The sequence below is a fragment of the Branchiostoma belcheri genome, unplaced genomic scaffold (assembly GCF_001625305.1).
Source record: "Branchiostoma belcheri isolate BF01 breed outbred unplaced genomic scaffold, Haploidv18h27 scaffold8, whole genome shotgun sequence".
NCBI lineage: Eukaryota > Metazoa > Chordata > Leptocardii > Amphioxiformes > Branchiostomatidae > Branchiostoma > Branchiostoma belcheri.
Genome location: NW_017804464.1, coordinates 919,886 through 940,286, shown reverse-complemented (window position 1 = coordinate 940,286; position 20,401 = coordinate 919,886). Strand labels below are relative to the sequence as shown.

At 41.6% G+C, this 20,401-nt stretch overlaps 2 protein-coding genes across 2 annotated transcripts in view; both read left to right on the top strand.

Annotated features, from left to right (window-relative positions):
• Window positions 1-7,618, top strand: part of LOC109486362 (nipped-B-like protein) — a 33,567-nt gene extending 25,949 nt beyond the window's left edge. The window contains exons 40-53 of the mRNA XM_019790191.1: window positions 303-357; window positions 716-851; window positions 1,010-1,117; window positions 1,529-1,585; window positions 1,864-2,013; window positions 2,543-2,686; window positions 3,039-3,153; window positions 3,308-3,422; window positions 3,805-3,979; window positions 4,390-4,516; window positions 5,121-5,147; window positions 5,380-5,459; window positions 5,945-6,055; window positions 6,872-7,618. Of these exons, the coding sequence (XP_019645750.1) occupies window positions 303-357; window positions 716-851; window positions 1,010-1,117; window positions 1,529-1,585; window positions 1,864-2,013; window positions 2,543-2,686; window positions 3,039-3,153; window positions 3,308-3,422; window positions 3,805-3,979; window positions 4,390-4,516; window positions 5,121-5,147; window positions 5,380-5,459; window positions 5,945-6,055; window positions 6,872-6,940 (1,469 nt within the window). The 3' untranslated portion in view covers window positions 6,941-7,618. The remainder of the gene's footprint in view (window positions 1-302; window positions 358-715; window positions 852-1,009; window positions 1,118-1,528; window positions 1,586-1,863; window positions 2,014-2,542; window positions 2,687-3,038; window positions 3,154-3,307; window positions 3,423-3,804; window positions 3,980-4,389; window positions 4,517-5,120; window positions 5,148-5,379; window positions 5,460-5,944; window positions 6,056-6,871) is intronic.
• A 1,559-nt stretch (window positions 7,619-9,177) lies between these two features.
• On the top strand, window positions 9,178-20,087 carry LOC109486010 (FRAS1-related extracellular matrix protein 1-like). Its single transcript, XM_019789706.1, has 15 exons — window positions 9,178-9,424; window positions 10,128-10,388; window positions 10,929-13,144; window positions 13,440-13,954; window positions 14,322-16,368; window positions 16,669-16,871; window positions 17,190-17,339; window positions 17,472-17,557; window positions 17,697-17,744; window positions 17,992-18,120; window positions 18,284-18,409; window positions 18,538-18,568; window positions 18,718-18,802; window positions 18,994-19,079; window positions 19,254-20,087. Exons 2-15 carry the CDS (start codon window positions 10,170-10,172, stop codon window positions 19,457-19,459), a joined length of 6,147 nt encoding a protein of 2,048 aa, XP_019645265.1. The 5' UTR covers window positions 9,178-9,424; window positions 10,128-10,169; the 3' UTR covers window positions 19,460-20,087.
• The last annotated feature ends 314 nt before the right edge of the window (window positions 20,088-20,401 follow it).

Below are 20,401 nucleotides of genomic sequence, written 5' to 3'. Positions count from 1 at the left end.
TATACTGTAAACTACATGTTCAACTCTACTAGAATTGTATGGTCAAACTCGTGTATAGATATACCCACATGTTGCTGTTGGATTGAAACAAAGGCTGGTGAGGGAAAATGTTTTTTCCTATTGCACATGGACAGTAGTACTTGACAGATACAAATTTTAGAAGACTGAAGAGACAACATCCTTGAATACAGAAACAGCAATAAGGTAGTACAATGTATTAGTACCTTCCACTATGTCTGTGTCTACTGTTCTTTCCATTTGACCCTTCAAAATCTTAACAGTAACTTGTTTGTGTTTTTCAGGGAGCAAGAATGCTAAGCAAGAGGATCTGAAAGAAATGGGAGACATCAGTTCAGGGTAATGCCTTGATTTGTTTAATATTGTCATAAAGCTGAAACAACATAACGTTACAGTTGTTAGCCATGTTTGTTTACATTCTGATAGTTTGTGTTGACACCACTAATCAAGTTTGCCTCTTGTTGGCTGTCTAGCATGAACAAGAAATGTCAGAATGTGAGATAATTGCACAAATATGGTGCTGAAAAGTTTAAGTGAATGACAATTGCATGATTGATTTTTTCAATTAAAAGATTTGAATTTTGGTACAAAAATGTTACACAATGCCCCTTTAAGGTGCTACCTCAAAAGAAGGTTTTTTGTTGTAAATCATAAGCTTATATAGATGAGTTTTTACTGATTTCCCTATTCTTTCCAGGATGGGCAGCAGTATCATGCAGATCTACCTGAAGCACGTGATGGAGACATTTTTCCACTCGCAGACCTCAGTGCGCATGGCCGCCCTACATGTCATAGTCCTCGTGCTGAAACAAGGCTTGGTACATCCTGTACAGGTAACATTATCTTCCAATGTTCTAGCCAGTCTGAAATGTTTTCTGTCATCTCAATTTTGTTTGAGGTAACATTGTGTCAAGTGCCGGATCCTAGGGAGCTCCCTAGTGAAAAGTTTGAAACCTTGACCCTTTGAAACGCTATTCTTTGCATTTTGCAGTGTGTTCCGTACCTGGTTGCTATGGGCACAGATGAGGAGGTGATGGTGAGGAACAAAGCTGACCAGCAGCTGAGTGAGATCGACCACAAGTACACAGGATTCATTCATGTAAGTTTCACTGTCCTGTTGTATTACAGACAGTTATTTTGTGCCCCAGAACTTTTTGTTAAGTGTATTCTAGATGATTTATTCACTGTCCTGCCTGCCTACCTGCCTATATGCACAGGCCAGGTACTGGCCCCTTGCTCCACTCCAAGTAACACTAGTATTGTAAAGGAAAGTGGTTCCATATGTAAGGATACGTACATGCAACAGTTCGATCCAGTCTCGTATCCTTTGCTTGTGAGCATCACTGCACTCAACTCTACCAGGTTTTATTAGTATTTATTCAACTCTGTCAAGGTGAAAATGTCACTGTTCCATGTAGTTGTCTTAATCATATTCATAGGGGAGAGGGCACCACTGTGGATGTGTGAGACATGACATGACATACTGACAGTTTCTTGTTCTATGTCACAGATGAAGGCACTGGCTGGAATAAAGATGTCCTTCAAGTTGCAGCAGATAGCACAGAAGGTCAGCAGTTATAGTCTTTTTCAGATGTTCATCAGACTACATTTTGAAGTTACTATGTTTGAAGGTAAAACTTTTGTTGCAACACAAAAAGGTACAATTTAGTACAGTAGACTGACCTGGTGAGACTTGTCACATGGCTTCTAGAGTGACTGGTCAATAGCTCATGATACTTGAGTTACTCTGTGTGCCAGATTCTCTTTTTGCTGTCATACCTGAGGTAAGGCTGTAGGACTTGATGTTCGTAATGATAATAATAAGTGTGTTGTGTTGATTTACAGAATGGAGACACTATAGTACGAGGAATGCGGGAAGATGAGAACCGAGCTCCGGCAGCCTTGTGCTCACATCTGTACTCCCTGGTGCGCTGCAACCGACAACACCGGAGGGCCCTGCTTCTATCCCTACTCAAGCTGTTTGATGATGAGACGGTGAGTTTTTTTCACATTGAGTACAAGGTTGTCAGGAAGGTTTGGCCAAAATGTCATGAATGAATGAATGAACGAACTTTAGAAGTAGAGAAGTTGTACATGGTTCAGTGTATGGCAACAGTGAACTTTGAAAGTGTGAAGAAATATGACCAGGTAGTCAGATTTTGTTGTTGAACTTGGACAGACTTAAAAACTAAATTTCCACAACCTCCTACCTTCCTTTGATGGGTTATAAATGATTCTCATTCATAAATTATTACAGTTGCCTAATGACAGTCTTGTCTAAACCAAGGAGCTTGTCTTAACTAAGAAGGCTATTGTAGCATTTCTTCATAAATTATGCAAATGTCTCCTGATTAGTATAAGTTTACCAATGTTTACCGTATTTGAATAATCAATAAGAAATCTTCATGATACGTTATTCTCAAAGGGGAACATCATTTGGCAAAGGTATGAGGTGGTTGAACTCTAATTTTACACATACAATGTGCTTAGGAAGTGATGATTTCTGTCTCTCCTCCCTCCTCAGTGCCAGCTTGATGTCCTCCTGTATGTAGCAGACAACCTAGCTTGCTTCCCGTTCGCAACACAAGACGAGCCGCTGTTCCTTATACACCATATCGACATCATCTTGTCAGTCACAGGGGCTAACGTTCTGCAGTCTTTCCGTGAGGTAGGTTCCTTTCTTTGATGTCAGAAATAGGTCAGAAATACAAATGTTGTTAGAAGTCGGAAGCTCGTTTACGTCAGGAGTGAATCAAAAATAGTGGGAAGACCACTCTACCACTGTTACGGTTCAGAGAGGGTTGATGGGCCCTGATGTAAATTGCCTCCTTCACACCCGTCACAAAGTAGTCCTTCTCCATGTCCTTTGTTAGGGGTGTGAAGGAGGTGAGTTCCCTGAGTTCTTGTGTTGGAATTAAGCTCAAACTCTACAACTATGATGAGATATTGTTACACCCACATATATGCTGTTCATGTGATGTGTTTTTAAAAGGCGATTGACTGTGTGTGTGTGTTTGTAGGCTCTACATCCCAGTAAGAAGACAACAGAACAAAAGGAAGGTGGTGATGACGAGGAAGGGTCTCCTGTCGTGGAATTGGTGGATGATGATGACTTGGACGAAGACCAGCTACTAGGTGAAATTTTCACTGTCCGATCCCTAAAAATTTTGGAAATGTACTTTCAGAGCTTGTATACCATATATTTTGAGACTCAACATTGTACATGTTTGTGTACTAAATCAGTACCGGCAATAAACATTTTTTTTTTTGTTGCATATGACCACAACAGCCCAGTTTCCATCAGACCCCAAAGCCCTGCTGGACTGCTGTATCCAGGCCCACGGATGTATTCTGCTTCTGATGCTCAAGCAGTACCTGAAAGACTTGTATGGATTTACCGACAGGTATGTATTTGTAGAGGCTTCAGATGTACATGTACATGTAGTTCCCATAGTTTATTGGTCATATTTAGGAAACACAGACATTCAGTACCTCACTTAACACTTCACTGCCTTTCAGCAGTCAGAGTAACCTTACATGTACTTTGACAGAAATTGACAGAAAAAGTTACTGTTTTATGTTTCTTTGTAAAATGTATTATGTGTTGTCAGGTATGTGTTGGCTCAGACATAATACAAAACAAATCATTCTAGACTTACAAACTTTATCCGGTTGCTTGAGTAACAATCTACTTGTGTAATATGTTTTATCTTGTTCATTGTCAGTGGTACATTTAACGCATTTTGCACATTTAACCATGATGGTTCTCTCTTTTCTCTATTGCAGCAAGTGTCACCGATATTCTCCCACGGAAGCAGCAAAGGTGTACGACAAGTCGTTGAACCGCAGGTCCCTCCCCAAGTTCAGTCCCCAGTCAGTTCTGGACTACATGTGTGCGGAGACACCTGACTTTGCCGAGGATGAGGAGGCCAGACGACAGCTGATTGAACACTACTTAGATGTAAGTTCTTTGGTTGATTTGACATGATTTATTTAAATTGCAACAGTACAATACACGTGGGACACAGGCAGCTGTTGCTGCTGTTGTGTCCCACACATAGAAACAAATACCGGACAGATAATACTAATTTTCACTTGAGTTAAGTGGGGAAAGTCATGTAAAGTGCCTTTCCCAAGGGTACAAGATCGGTGCCAGGACTCGAACCCGGGACCTCTTTGTCTCACACAAATCGTTAAGTGGAAAACCTGGTGCAGGGTACTTAAATTGTGAAGTATGAGTAGCATGTTGTTTGTGTGCTTAGTACAGATACCTTGAACACCAGAATCCAACTCCTGATATCACATCATAAGCACAATCTATTTACCCGACAGTGTGAAATTTTATAATGAAATTTTAATTTTTTTCTTCAGTTTAAGCAGCTGATGTTGCGCCTAGATCCCGCAGAGGATGATGATGATACACCAGAGAGAGAGTCGACCTCACTGTCCCGAACCAAGATAACTCCTACAAAAGATACCAACTCAACCAATGACAAAGGTAGCTGTAAGAATTTACTTTATATTCATAGTAGCAATTAACCGGCAAAAGTTTACGGTCTGAGGAAAATGGAGGTGTTCACGGAACTGTATGTTCAAGGTGGCAGCAAGTGCAGAAAGAAAGAAATTATTCATTGACGGTAATGATAAGTTTGTGGTACAGAAGCGACTGCGAAAACCGTGAACATACGTGTTACTAACAGTAATTCTTTTTATGTAAGTCTGTTTTTGTTTTTGTTTTTTTCCCAGAAAATTTTTAGTTTTTTTTCAAAGTTCAGTCCATTCCTACATGGTACTTACCTAGTTTACATTTTAGTAATTTCCCAGCTACATTTTATTGCTTAGGGTCTGAATGAACCCTACTAGTACTACACTTTGTGGCAGGATGATTGTGACAAGGATAAGGATGTGGTCCCAAGCATCACTGTTCACGAGTGGTGGGGATTTTCTGATCCAGATTCTAGTAGCCTCCTTGCTCCAGCATGTGTCTGTTGTCTTCTTTATCTTGTTCTTCCCTCCCAGTACTTTCACAACAGTTGTTTCTTGTGCTTTGGTTTGTTACAACTGACTTCTCATATTTTCTCTTCCTACTTCTCTCTTCTTAGCTCTGGAATCAAAGAAGCGTCAGTCAGGTAAATAACATTTAGAAAATTTTCCTATAGCCAACCTGGCATCTCTTTCCATGTCTTTACACTGCAGTTTTTGTCCGAAAATATTATGCATTGGGCAAAATTTTTTTCCGTAATAGCAGTAAAATTCCGTTAACAGAAAAGCAGACACAAGCTAGAACACTGGTAGTGACTTGAAGGAGGTGAGAGAGAGGTATGTATCGATTGTTCTGATTTAATGTTGTTCTCTCTTCAGGACCTGAGACAGACGGAGACCAGGGTCAGGAGACAGTGGAGGAAGGGAAGGAAGGATCAGTCACTAAATCTGAGGGACAGGTAAACATCAAGCTGACAAATCTATCTGTTAAAGGTTTTGCAAGTAAAATAATCTCAATTTTTAACCCATGATCATGTTCACCTCCATACAAATTGAGGTTTTATGTGTTGGTGTGTCTGTGTTCGTGTGTGTTCGTGTCAGTGGCTATGTTTCCTGTTTTCGTACAACTTCACAAATTTGACTGCAGTAAGCTAGCTAGCAGGAAGAGCTGTGATTGATTAATGTATGGGTTTTTGTATTAGAACTACGTTTAACCAACACAGACTTTCATGCCAGTTTAGGAACATGTTTGAGATACTGCAGTAGAAATATTTGGCTTGAAGTGTGTCCCACACCAAAATCAGAATTTCCAAATCATACAGAAGGGTGTTAGTTGTAGAGTACTCTACTTATTGAAGCCACAGATTTCTTGATTTTTTAGCAGTGCATGTACCAACTATTTTAGGACAAAGTCATTGTTAATTCTACTTTTTATTCACATTAGGTGGTGAGTGAGAAGTCCTCATCAGTCCTGAAGTCAAGACGAGGAAGGCCACCTAAAGAAAAACCAACCCCCAAACCTGCGAAGAGGCGACAGAGAAGAAAGAGAAGAAGAGTATCCTTTTATCTGTGCTGAGGCTAAAGTGCTTTTGTCTTCACATGATTCCACTTGAAATGGTACTAGTAAAGAAATTTCCATTCCACTGCTTCTGTGACGTCTGTTATGTCTTCTAGGTACAACACTTTTCTCATAGCGTAGTCCAGTGGTTAGCGACCCTGCATCTGGAGTAAGAGGTTGGGAGTTTGAATCCTGGTTGTTGTTACTCACCCAACATGCAAGCTACATTGTACTATAAAAGGTTGCAGTCCTTATGGCGCGGTCACATTTCCCAAGCCGGGGGCCGGCCGGGCAGTCGTATGGAACGAAAATTATGATACAAGACAGCAAAACACACAAAAAGTTTTGGAAAAGTAACCATGAGCACTATTTGTGTATACTGTTAATACAAATTGTTAATTTTTCGTTCACGCTAACAACCCGGCCGGGCCCCGGCTTGGAAATGTGACCGTGCCCTTAGAACAGGATGTTAAGCCATAGTCCACTGTTTACTGTGCTTGTCAAAAAGAGCTAGGAGAATTTCCCCAGTACAATGAGCATGTAAATACTGTACGCAGCGTCTGTCTTCTCTGTTAGTTACGATGAATACGACCAGTGAGAAATTAACTCTTTCATGAGCGAAAACTGGACCGTGGTCACTCTCTGATCCCTTTTCAGCAATGGTCCTTTATATTACATTTATTAGACTCCTGTCACCATATATGTGAATGCGTTTGAGTAAGAATTAATAGAGCAAACCAAATGTGAAGGTAACCTTTCTAGTTTTATAGGTACAATTTTTTTGGGGAAATCTCCTTAACCCACATATCGCAGGTGGTGACTGTGGACAGTGATGATGATGATGAAGAGGGTGACTCCAGTGATCCTGATTTCATGCTTTGATGAACTCCCATCACCTGAGCATCATCTCATAGCTAGTACCTACGTACCCTCAGAGAAACATCTCATCGTTTAAAGTGGCCTGTTATGTCGACTCAGCATGATGAGGGCACATTCCTTATCCATGCTGTCTATTTACTATGTAAATTGTTTGATATTATATTTCTTTGCACTAAAACTACTGTGACTAAGGTTGGGCAAAAGTTACATTGAATTATAACAAGCTATTTCCATGAAGTTTAGCCGTGATGTTCGTTTCAGGTGTGTTGATGGATGTTATATGCATTTTACAAATAGCTGCAGAAAATATGTACTTCTAGGCCCTTCCCGTTCTTTTGTCTAGAACCTTTTTTTTTGCACATCACATACTGTATATACTAAGCACTTTTCCTGATCTTTCTATCTCCTTCCAATAGCAAAGTATAGTGTAAGGTAACTTCCAGTTTAGAAAATGAAATTCGACCTTAGTTCTAGATCTGACAAGTTGTCACTTTGATAGTTATGTACAGTTAGAAATAGTAGTTTTTAATGTTTTAAGTGTCCGACAGTTGCCAAGATAAGTGCAGAATGTTTATGGCACCCATTCCAGGTGTAGTCATAACGCTGCACCTGGCCACTTGTGTAAGTAATGACTTCTTGTTACTTGGGCAGATTAAAGTGGTCAACAGTCTTACATTCAGTGTGGTCTGGCTCTTCTGTGTGCTTGTAGTTACGATTAGATATGAAAGTCTCTGCAAAACAAACAACAAAGTATGTTACATCAACAAATGATAACAATACAATACATTGATGCCATAGATATATGGGCAGTGTAAGTCGATGTAGTATCCACGGATTTGTGTGATTTTTTACTTATATAGCTTTGACGAATATGCACATGTCAGACATAGGTGATGTTTATTAGAACTAAGAAGTTAATGATGGTTATCCAAAATCCTCTGCCTATGTCACCCTTGAATCACAGTGACAGTTGATGGGTCGTGTCTGGATATCCAAGGCCAGGAGAGGTGACAAAATATAAGCTATAGCCACTGATCCTGCAGACAAAGGTTCAAAAGTTATGCTGGCCGCAAACACAAACATACACACAGACAGACATGCCAAAAACAATACCTCCATTTTTCATGAAGGTAATATGTTTTCCGCTTGTAAACTTATTTACGAAGTCATAATATGAAAAAATTCTGTAAAAAGTTGAAAACCCCTTACGAGCCCATTGATTTTGGCAATTCCCAAATCTGCGAGTGGGCTGGATCCTTACATTACAAGCGACTGTCTTTATCTGTACTTCCGGTTTCCTATCCTTTTTAACTGGTGTGCCCTGTCCCTGATGTATATAGCCTCTTTAATCCCTTGTGCAAAGAAATCCGGTTCTGAGTCCAGGATTCTTACTTTGTCAAACCTGCTTGGTTTCATCTCCAAGTAGATCATACGGTGGCAAGGCAGTATCCATTGTCCCGAAGTAGTGGCAAATGGACACTCCCCTGACCAATGGATACTGCCTTGCACCGTAGGATATGCAAATGACCTCTACATTAACCTCATAAATGTATCGTGATGTTAACCTTTGATTATCTTAAACATGTCCCAAGTTTGAAATTTCCATCATTTATAATACCACTAAGGAGTAATAGAATTTTCAGATCAATTATGCAAATTAGGTCCATATTTATAGCCATAGATTAGAAACATTAAATGTATCAAAGCCCCACGATGTAAAACACTGGAATTACAGAATGTCCTCATTAATTATGCAAATGATGTCATCATTTGCATAATTTGCATCCAATAATGTAGATCTCTGTCTAAGCTTCCCACATACCAAAAATCATAAAGTTACATTGTTCCTTTGTGAATTTATCTGCTTTGAAAGGTTTCACCAGAAACCCCCCTGCAGTTCCAGAACAAGCTGCTAGGGGAACCAAACATTACTGACAGGAAAAGCTATCCACCACTCAAAAATCAAGACCATAGCATATATCCAGGACAAAAGATACAAAAACCGGAAGTTCTGCTGCAGTACCAAGGTCAGCCACCAGGAGGCGCAAAATCGACCCTGACCTTTGCCTACCCAACACCTACCCACATACCAAATATCATTACAATCCATCCAAAGCTTCAAAAGTAATATGCTGGCTACAAATGTGCGGAAACACAAACACACAGACAGACACGCAGGCAGACACACAGACAGACACACCAAAAACAATACCTCCATTTTTCATGGAGGTAATTACTACGACACACAAAAATCAAGCTTTCTCGAAGACGACCTGGCGATGCTGTGCTATTGTTCATGAAAACACTCCTATATTTTTTTTCGCGGGCTTTATTTGTTGTTGCTCAGGCCCGCCAGCTGGGCAGTATCTGGGCGGTGTTAGCCCGTGTTTGACAGCTGTGCCTGGCATGCAGCACTGCGCCGTGTGAGAGTTGGGCGGCCATTGTTTTCAAGTTTGCCAGATCTCTGGAGTTTGCCGGCCTTGGCAGGTAACTTTGATTCTGATACATGTATCTCTTATACGAACTAACTACACACGATATTGACGCTTAATGTTGTAAGTATCGTTAACTGATGAGGGTCGCGTCTTTGACGCTTGTCAACCCATAACAAGGAGGTTCAAATACAAATTATCCTAAATTGTGAACCTGAGGACTTAGTAGACAGGGTAACGCTAACTTCAAGGTTATCTGATATTACAGATGTTACGTAGGTAGCGGCAGTTTTCCTATAGTAACGTTGATACCTCTCCCGGCAGCCTTACATGTACGCGTAACGGTACATACAAGAATCCTCCACATACTTAGTTCTACCAACTAGTTTTGCGTTGCTGTTTCGCCATAGTTTTGCTCTGTAATTATTCCTCTGACATAATCTTCGGCACTCAAGGGACCCTTGATCGCTCTCCAATAATGATAGTACTTGATCGCAGGGTCGACTGTCTGGATCTCTTTGCAAGTTGTCTGGATAAATCCACAAAATCTTTAGTGCACCAAGAATTGTACTTTTTGGCGACGCCTCTGGAGCGGAGCGTTTTAGTATGCAGTAATTCACACTATGGTTGAGGTAGCATTTGTTGAAGTTTGTGGCGTGAGAAAAATGGACGTGCTCGCAGAACATGTAGAGTCAGAATTATTTACATATTTTCTAATCACAATTCCAAAATTATAATAATAATTTTTATATGAGTAGCTAGATTTAGGAGGCTGTCAGCAGCTTCTCTCCGGAGGAAGGATGGGGATGTTTGCGGTGTGGCTGTACCTCCTGGTGCAGACTGGCGTCTCAGGAAGCCTCATCAAGTCACTCCAGCCCATGGACGTACCGATTGGCCAGACGGCGCCGCTGTCAGAGGAACACGTGGTCTTCAACCTCCCGGCTGATAACAGCACCTGTAAAGTGGAGGTGGTCCTGAATGAACCCATGTTCCAGCGGGTTGGGGTGTTACAGCCTCAGGTAGGTTCACAGCTGACATCACCTCAGATTTAAATGCATGTAATGCAATTTCAGGGTGGCAAAACAAAACAAATGTTCTGGATGAGGAAATCTGTCTGATATTGACATTTCCTGCTGTTTCTTAGCACAATTTTGGCATAATTTCATACTTGAAGCATACTAAATAGCCCCAAAACAAACTATGTGAGGCATATCTTAATTTTTTGAGAACCGCCCATAAACGTCAAGAACCATCCTATGGTACAAAACAAGCAACTGTTAACCATCAATGACATCACATTTTTGCCTCACAAATAACAGTATACCATCGTAGGATTGATTCTGAAACATGAAAAGTGAAAACATGACCAGAAATTGACTCTGAAAATCATTGTTGATCAAAGTAAATGTTCAGTTCCTCTAAGTGACTTATTGGAACATTGGATATTACATGTTTATATAGTAATTATTACATGTTTATATAGTAATTATTACATGTAACTGGTGAAAATGCACTTGAAGGAGTGTTGGTCTTAATGATTTCTTTCCTCTTGCCTGCAGGTATTTGACTGCCAGTATCCACCAGGTTCTGTACAGTACAGCCATCATGGGTCGCCACTGTTGCACCAAGATCAGGTCAAACTACGTGTACATCTCTTCACACAAACAAAAACAGTGTCTGAAGTCTTCATTCTTACTATCCGTACACTGGAATCACAGTATAGAGCCGTACAAGTGAAACGCAATTTGACGGTATCAGAATTTTTCGGCCTGTCTGATCCTTTGAATTCCAACATTTTAGAGTTTACATACAGGAGAACAAACAGTGCTAAGTGTGAAGCACACATCTCTGTGCCAGTAAGTTCCCTCCCTGCCTTTGGTCAACTCGTTGTTGGGGAAGACAGGAGAGACGTGCGGAACCTGAGAGAGCAGTGTGACAAGTTGCTAACGTTAGGCCTGCGTTACGAACACTTGCTGCCCCCCTCCCCTGACGTGGACTTTGTTGCCATCACTATTGATGTATATGATCCCGAAGGTGAGGAAGAGAGATACACCGAGAGATTACATTTACCTGTCAACATCATCGAAGGCATGCCTAATACGCCTCCAAAAGGGTCTTTCGGTGCCATGTACATTCTAGATGTTGACCAGTTCATTTTGAGTACAATAACACCCACAACAATTTCAGCGGAAGACATGGAGACTCAGTCGGACAAACTTGTCTTCAACATCAGCAAGCCTCTTGCCGCAGGAGAAGGTTACATAGTACACTTGGATGATCACACTAAACCCATCACCTCTTTCTCACAAGCAGATGTAAACAACCTCATGATTGGCTACAAACCACCAAACACGAGCTATCACGAAAGGAAGGTGTTCGAGGTAGAATTTACGATCTACGACAGTCACTTTACTCCGAGCGACCCGGTCATGGTTTTCCTGGCCGTGCGTACGTCGGACACTAACGCGCCGCGGGTTTCCATCAACACTGGGCTGACCCTTCTAGAAGGGCAGTCCAGACCGATGGAGACTCACAATTTTCAGGTGGTCGATAATGACAACTTGGAGAGGGTACAGATTATTGTTGTAGGTGGTTTGAGACAGGGAAGACTGCTGGTTGATGGCGTCCCTGCAATTATGTTCACTCCGTACCACATAGCGGAAGGACGTGTAATCTACCAGCATGATGACAGTGATTCTGACAAGGATAACATACAGTTGAGAATCACTGACGGAGCTCACAGCGTGCGAGCCAGCTTCCCGATCAGTATCCTCCCTAAAGACGACAGTCCTCCCTTCCTCATCAATAATGTCATCTTCCATCTCAAGGAAGGAGAGACGATCCCTATTGATGGTGACATGCTGACTGCATCCGACATGGACTCGAGTGACGACTACATCCTGTTCAGTATTACCCATCCACCTGTATCAGGGCTGATCTTGAAAAAATATTCATGGCAATCACTCGGTCACCCGATCGACTCTTTCTTACAAAGGGATCTCTTTGATGGATGTATATATTACCAGCACACAGGGGAGGAAATCTTTAGTGACTCTTTTCAGTTTGTTCTTCGTGACAGCAGCGATCCGCCCAACGAGTCGGAACCGCAGTCGGTTGTGATCCAAGTCATCCCGGTTGACGATCTGCCTCCCGCTCCGATGCCTGAGATGACAAACTCTCTCGTGGTCAAAGAAACAGACGTTGGGGTTCTGTCTAAAAGACATCTAGCTTACCAAGATGAAGAATCTGAAGATGACGACCTTATGTTCACCATCACTACCATGTGTCTGTTTGTAGACTCACTAAGTTTGGACGATGCTGGCACTGTTGTCTCGACAGAAAGCATGCCAGTGATGAAGAAAACTGACGCAGTGCGCCCGGTCCGAATGTTCCATCAGAGCGAGATCGACCACATGAAGATCGCCTACGTACCACCGATGAACGACATCGGACCAAAACCTCGCACGGTGCAGTTCATCTATTCAGTAAGCGATCCCTCCGGAAACACAGTTACAGGGCAGAGGTTTGATATCACAATCTTGCCTGTGGACAACGTTGCACCAGATGTGCAGGTCAATGCGCTGACTGTGAAGGAAGGGCAGTCTGTAGTCATCACTGTGGAAAACTTGATGGTCACTGACAGCGACACTCCAGTAAATGACATTGTTTTTATTTTGAGCAGCCAACCAAATTATGGAAGCCTGCAAGTGAAGGGTGTTGACCTGTCAGTGGATGGCATGTTCACATTTCAAGATCTTGTTCATTACAAGATCAGGTAAGTAGTAGACATTTACATGTAGCACTACATCTGGTATGATGTTGAAATTTGACATTCCCATTCTCTATATAGGGTTGGATGGCAAGTTTGATTTTTCTATGTTAGATTGTACATGCATTGACATGGTCTGCTGGTGTTTTGGGGAAGGTTCAGAATGTGTGACAGGTAGTTATTTTGGTGCAAAACCAAAAGTAATATGACTGTGTACCATTGTGGGGTACGTTCTTGGATTACATAATACCTGTATAATTTTTTAATTAACTAGCTACGTATTTATATTATTGTTTTACAGCTATGCCCATGATGGCTCTGAGGTAACAAGGGACAAGTTTTCACTCAAAGTCAGTGATGGAGTAAACTCTGTCACCATGGATGTACCAGTGGAGGTTCAGGCCGTGAATGATGAAGCACCAGTCATGTTAGACGGTCTCCGTCAACACTTGACTGTGCCTGAAGGAGGATCAGTTGTACTCACACCAGAAGTGCTGTCAGCAACAGATACTGACACAGACGACAGTCAGTTGACCTTCATTGTAGTACAACCGCCGCGCCGAGGTATGCTGTACCGGGACGGCGTCGTGGTCACGCAGTTCCGCCAAAAAGACATTCACGCTGGCGCCATTAGCTACTCTCACACTCAGGCTGAGGTTGGGATGATGACGGCGCACGATTCTTTCACGCTGGTTGTGTCAGACGACCCTTTCCCCCGCAACGCACTACCAGTGCACGATGTGAACATCACTATCACTCCAGTGGACAACCAGCCACCAGAGTTGATCTTGGACAGTCCTGTTATTGTCAATGAAGGTACGTGAATGATGTGTGTGAATTACAGGGCCTATGATGCATATTTGTAAATTGAGGAAATCAGGAATGATTCAATAATAATCGTGTATAGTTGTCAGTACTTGTGTATTCTATATTCTATTAAAAACAACAATTTCATTCAGTAGTTTAAGTCCCTTTTTTTAATTGAAGACAACAGTTTGGTTGAATTGAAAAAAAAGTGGGATAAAATACAAGTGGGATAAAAGACAAGTGAACAGTAGAGATTGCAAAAAAAAGCACCTTGAGGAAGTGAGATGCCATCATCTTAGGTAATACTATTAGTAATAATATTACAGGAACTATTCTATTACATACTACTATATTATGGTTCAAATATTTCCTACAGGCCTATCAACCCCTATTCTGGACAACATGTTGACTGCGTATGATGTGGATACTGATGAAGGTAATCTTGGGTTCATCGTCACACAACAACCAACATGGGGATACGTGGAGAACACTGCACCCATGCCTGGTCACGAAAAGGGCAATGTCGGAATTCCCATATCATCCTTTCAGCTGAAAAATGTAAAAGATGGTCATATCAGATATGTTCAGTCGGTCCATGTTGGAACAGAACCGACACAGGACCAATTCTCTGTGTGTGTTACCGATGGAAGACGCCATTCCAGTAATGTCACCATCCCCATATCCATACAACCAATGAATGACGAGGTTCCAAACTTGATTGCTCGTGACATCGAGATTAAAGAGGGAGATACCATGGAACTGGACTTGTCCATGCTGGATGTTACTGATTTAGATCTGCCACCAGACGATATTGTATTCTCTGTGACCAAACCTCCGCAGCACGGACAGCTGTTTGATAGCAGGAACAGGCGGCACAGCAATGACCTTCAGGGTGTGACCTTGAGGGAGATGAAAACCAGGATGAGGCTTGTGTACAGCCATGACAGCTCTGAAACCAACGAAGACGACTTCTCTGTCGCTATTTCAGATGGAAAACACATTGTGAAAAAGACTGTCAAAGTCAACATCAGGTCAGTCAATGACGAAATACCAGAAGTGATCAGAAACACTGGCCTCATCATTGGTCCGTTAGAAAGCAAAATTTTGTCTAGTGTTGTTTTACAGTCCAAAGATAAAGACAACAGTGCCAAGGAACTTGTGTACGTTCCACTTACCCTCCCAAAAAGGGGTGTGTTACAGCTGAGGCGGGAGCCATCGGAAAGTTGGAAAGATATAAAAGAAGACAGGAACTTCACACAGTGGCAGGTTGACATGAACATGGTGAGGTATCTACATACCGGCCGTCCAGGGTCCAAGGCAATGGACCAGTTTTACTTCTACGTGACTGATGGAGTGAATGTGTCTCCTTCACAAGAATTTATCATTACCATCAAAAAGATGAAGAAGACAGGAATACAGGTACTCAGTAGAGATGTTCACCTCAATGAGGGTAGTAGAATTGTCCTGAGTACAGATGTCTTGTCGGCCACAGATGGAACGAATGAGGTAGAAAAATTGATCTTCACCGTTCAAAACCCACCCAGCCAAGGGAACATAGAAGATATCAATGCCCCTGGAGTAGCCATCAACTCATTCTCTCAGTTAGACTTGCTTGGTCGCAGGGTTGTGTATGCCCACACAAGTAAGGCTGACGTGTCTTCAGACTTGGTTACGTTCACTGTTACTAACGGCATGAAGCAGAAGAACGTCTCTCTTGCTGTCAGCATCACGGCAGTGGATGACACACCGCCTACGTTGGCTAAGAATTTGGGAATCAAGCCTCATGTTGGAGAGGTCGTAACTATAACTTCACAGGACCTGCAACTGACAGACCCGGATTCACCAGTCGACAATCTAGTCTTCAACCTTATACAGGGTCCAAGATACGGACAGCTTCTGATCAGGGGAGCTCCCGTAGGCGATAGATTCACTCAAGAAGACATAGATGCCCAACAAGTATCCTACAGACACAGTGGAGGAAAGGCAAGCATCGACAGGTTTTCTTTCACTGCAACAGATGGGAGAAACAAAGGCTTCTTTGTAACAGGAAAGCTGTTGGATGAGCCAGTATTTTTCGAAATTGAAGTGGATTTGACCGGGAAGAAACCGGTGCTAGTAAGAAAGGCTGTTCCCTCTCCATTGCTGAGAATGAGTGGTGGCCGTGCAGGCTTCCAGCTCACAGATGACGTGCTACAAGTTGGAGACTCAAAGTCCTCACAGTTTGTTTTCACCATCACACGATTACCCCTTCATGGTCATCTGCAGAGGAGAAAAGACGGTTCTGTCATCACAGCATCGTTCTCTCAACAGGACATCAGTGATGGAGATGTGCTGTACATCCTCAACAAAGATGCAGATGTGACCAGTGACAGCTTTTTATTCTTTGTGTCAGACACTGAGGGAAACTTACTGAAGAACCAAAGGTATCTATTTTTTCATCTTGTAATTTTTTTTACACTCGCCTACAAATCTATGGCAAGTGTATATTAGATTTTGCATCCGGCAACAGCCAGAGTCCTTCATCCATCTCTAGAATGCTATATGGGTATTTGACTAAAATATCACGTTATGTTTGTTTAGTAGAAAGATACCTCAGGAGTATGTCATATCCCATCAATAACTATCTGTGGATACCATCTAATACAGACAAGTATTGACTTTAGCCCAGTTTCATAGGGAATAAATCACCAGAGGTCTAATTAATTTTTCTGTTTTGCTTACAGGTTTGACTTGAAATGGTCTGTAGTTGAAATGGTCCATCCTGAGTACTCAGTGTGTGAGGATGTGGGTTCGGTGTCCATCCTTCTGAGAAGACGAGGTGACCTGGAACAGTCTGTGTTTGTAGGAGTCCATGTGAAAGGTCTGACAGCGGAGGAGGGGCAGGACTTCACCACAGGGAGGGCCCAGCAGACTCAGTTTGACCCAGGTGAGTGATTATGAGCATGTTGGCAGAACGTACTGCGCCTGCACAAGATGTTTTGTCACCGTTGCATCAGAATTTTGCCTGTTGCAGACGATATCTTTTCCGACATAACAGTTGGAAACTATAGACGGAGTGTTAACCTTAATGCCCACACACAAAAATGAAACCCCTATCGTATACAACTCAAGGTACATGTTTTACTGACATTGATTCTGCAAATACACATACAAGTGTAAAAGTAATGGAAGACAGGCTCTCTTGGAGACAAAGCAATATTATGTAATTTGTTATCAGAGAATGTTATTTTATGAACTCATACAGGTGTCAGTGAAGCACAATGGACCATAGGGATCAGAAAAGACAACCTGGAAGAGAACAAGGAAAAGTTCCGAGTGCAGCTGCGGAACCCGGATAACACACTGCTTGGACATCAGGACAAGTCTATAGTTTTCATACATGACTTCCAAAATGGTACATTCTGCCTTAAATTTATAAAAAGATGTGCATTAGCAATTTTTCTTTGCATGAAATCCTCTGGGAAAATTTTTCTTCCTGACTTGTTTTTAAATTATCTCATGAAAGTTAAGAAATTAATTTTTGCAGGTAAGTGCAGCAGTAGTTGGCAAGAGACCAGAGGCACGGTCAACATCCAACAGACGGGGGACAGTCCTAGGTCTACTGGCAATGTGGTGAGCTACATATGACAATGAAAATTCATTCTTTCTGTTGAATAGTTTTAATCTTCAACATAATTTCAATCAAGCAGTAACATGGAAGTCATTGTGAGACACTGTTTAAATATGATGACTGTGAATTTATATCTTTTAGATTGTGCCATCATCCTTCTTCTCAAACGGGACGCATCGTCAGTGGAAGGTGAGTGGAAATATAGTTCTGCTATCAGGAATTTGTTCGAAAAAAGTGTTAAAACTGTTCTCTTAGCGTGGAGCATAATAGCGTAGCATAATCTATCTATTTGTCCAATTCTACTCTTTCTAGTTGCTTCCCAAAGCTTGGGGTAGGGCAGGTCGGCTGCCAGAAGCACAATTTAATCAGGCTAATAAGTATTCTTTTTATTTCCTCCTGCTGTTTTGCTAAACGGATTCAATTCCTCTTCTGACAGTACCATGGACTTCTCCCAGTGAAGACAAGGACTCAGACTGGTCCTGTTGCTTCAGCCCAGGTCAGCCTTCAAAGGATCATGTCTCCTGCAAGGAGCCATCCAAGAAGACACAGTTCTGCAACAGTCCAGGTACATCCATTTCATCCGGGAAAACAGCCATTACTGTTCTGCTGTTGCCTTCTGCTTCAAGTTGGATATTCTATATGCCCAGGTCTCAATAACTTGGGAGGACTGGTCATTTACTGCTTCAATCATGTACATGTAACGTTACAATCCTTCACTTTTTCACCAGCGTAACAGGAAGAGGTCAGGAGTCTGGCAGAGACCGTGTGACAGCTCCACTGTAGGCCTGCTGCAGTATGAGTCCGGACAGCTCTACCAGTGTGATGGCAGACAGTGGCAGCTGTGGACACCGCAGGTACATAACATTGTGTACACTCCATGTCAGGGTTTTAGCCAGCCTGAAATTTTTTCTGTCATCTCAATTTTGCTTGCTGTTTGTTTATCCACGTGTAACCTGGTTGTTGCCACTTTTTTTTCTTTCAGGAGGAAACCTTGACAGGTGGTTGTCAAGCAGGTGAGATTATCACAGGTTTTGTGACAATGTTTAAAGCTGTTTAAGTTTAATTCACTTTGGGCGCTGCATGGATAAAACGTGCAATGCATCAGATATTGTTTTCTCCAAGCACTCATGATGAACTGGCTCTTCTTCTGTATTTCTTACAGGGTGGACAGAGCATGGGGGTCTGTGCTACCAGAGAGGAAACAGTCAAGAAACTTGGAATAATGCTCAGCTGATCTGTAGGGAAAGGTATTAGTTCTTCCCAAAAATAAAGTCAAATCCATTTAATGAAATGGCAGTAGGAGGAGAAGAAGAAGAAACATGACAAAAGACAATACATTTCATCTGTGATATGGAGTGAAATATAAATACAGAGTCTGATTCATTCCAATTTTTTCTGTAGGATGACACTTTATTTTGATTCCATCTCTTTCCTGCAGACACAATGGAGAATTGCCCAGCATTTTATCAACAGAAACATCAGAATGGATTTCAGCATTTGTGAATGGGGAGCCAGTTTGGATTGGTGAGAAGAGTTGGTATATGATGACTGATCAGTAGTACTAGTAGTCTGTACAATAATGCCTCAAGTTCACTCTACATTCAAATTGTTCAAAGGCTTCCCAAGCCTGCTGCTATTAATATATTGCTGTGCCCTACAAAAATTCAATGAAAATTAAGTTGTTATTTTCCCCTTTAGGACTGAATAACAAAGGCCAGCAGAGACAGTGGCAGTGGTCAGCGGGGCAGTCTCTGTCCTATACCAACTGGAAGACCGGTCAGCCTGACGCAGACTACAGAATGCAGCGGAACTGTGTGGTTATGAACCAACAACAGAAGTGGAACGTCAGGAAGTGCCACCGTGGGAAGAGTGTCTATGTGTGTGTTAAACAAACTGAGAGTTGAACCAGTGTAATGTTATTGGAGGAACTTTCAAGTCAGTTTTAGAAAATATTAATTTGCCAGTTTGTGTACAATGTAATGTTACTACATGTATATGCTAGGGTAGCCTAACATATAAAACTCTCAAATGTAGGCTACATGTATGTTTCCCTTGTTTCGTATTTTAAAAGAATGATAGCAGTATTCTTTTATGTTATTTAGAAGTAACGTTAGTAGAAATATGTTCAGAATCCAGTAGACATACTTGGTTCATGCTGACAAATTGCTGTCAGTGTATACTATTGGAACTCTCAAATATTGTTAGACAATAGAGGCAGTGAGCAGTTACAAAAGTTATTTCTAAAATGTTAGAAATAAGTTCAGTTTCCACATTTATCATTAAGGACAATCGGTTCTAAAGCATTAATCGGTTAAATCATAATTACACGTAATCTAAGAGCAATTTATTTGGGTAAGATTTCCAGACTCCAGGCTGTGCCGGTTTATTGGTATCAACAAGGTACTTTCGTCAGTTCTAATATTCAGATTTATTTGTAGGGACGACAGAAAGGAATGCTTAGTTAAGGTGAGAACCATGTCAGTCATCACTGAAAATGTGCTCAAAATTCTTGGCACTGGGAGACAGTTCTCTCTATAGAGTCTTGTTGATGATAACACACTGCGTGTTTTATAATTATTTGTAATGGGTTATGTATTACAATGAAATAAATATAAAATAGTGACTGTGAATCTGTCCTGATTGTCCTTAGTTTTGTATTTATTATCACCTGGTATGGAGGTTATTGCTAAGTGGGTATTAGTACGTCAGCTGTTGACAATGGAGAGAAATGAAATGCCAAACAAGACTTTGGAGATCTCATACCTCAGTACATGACATGTAACAAGAAGTCTATAACAATGGAATTTTTAATTTCCTTTTTAATTATGCTAAATCATCTCATCTAC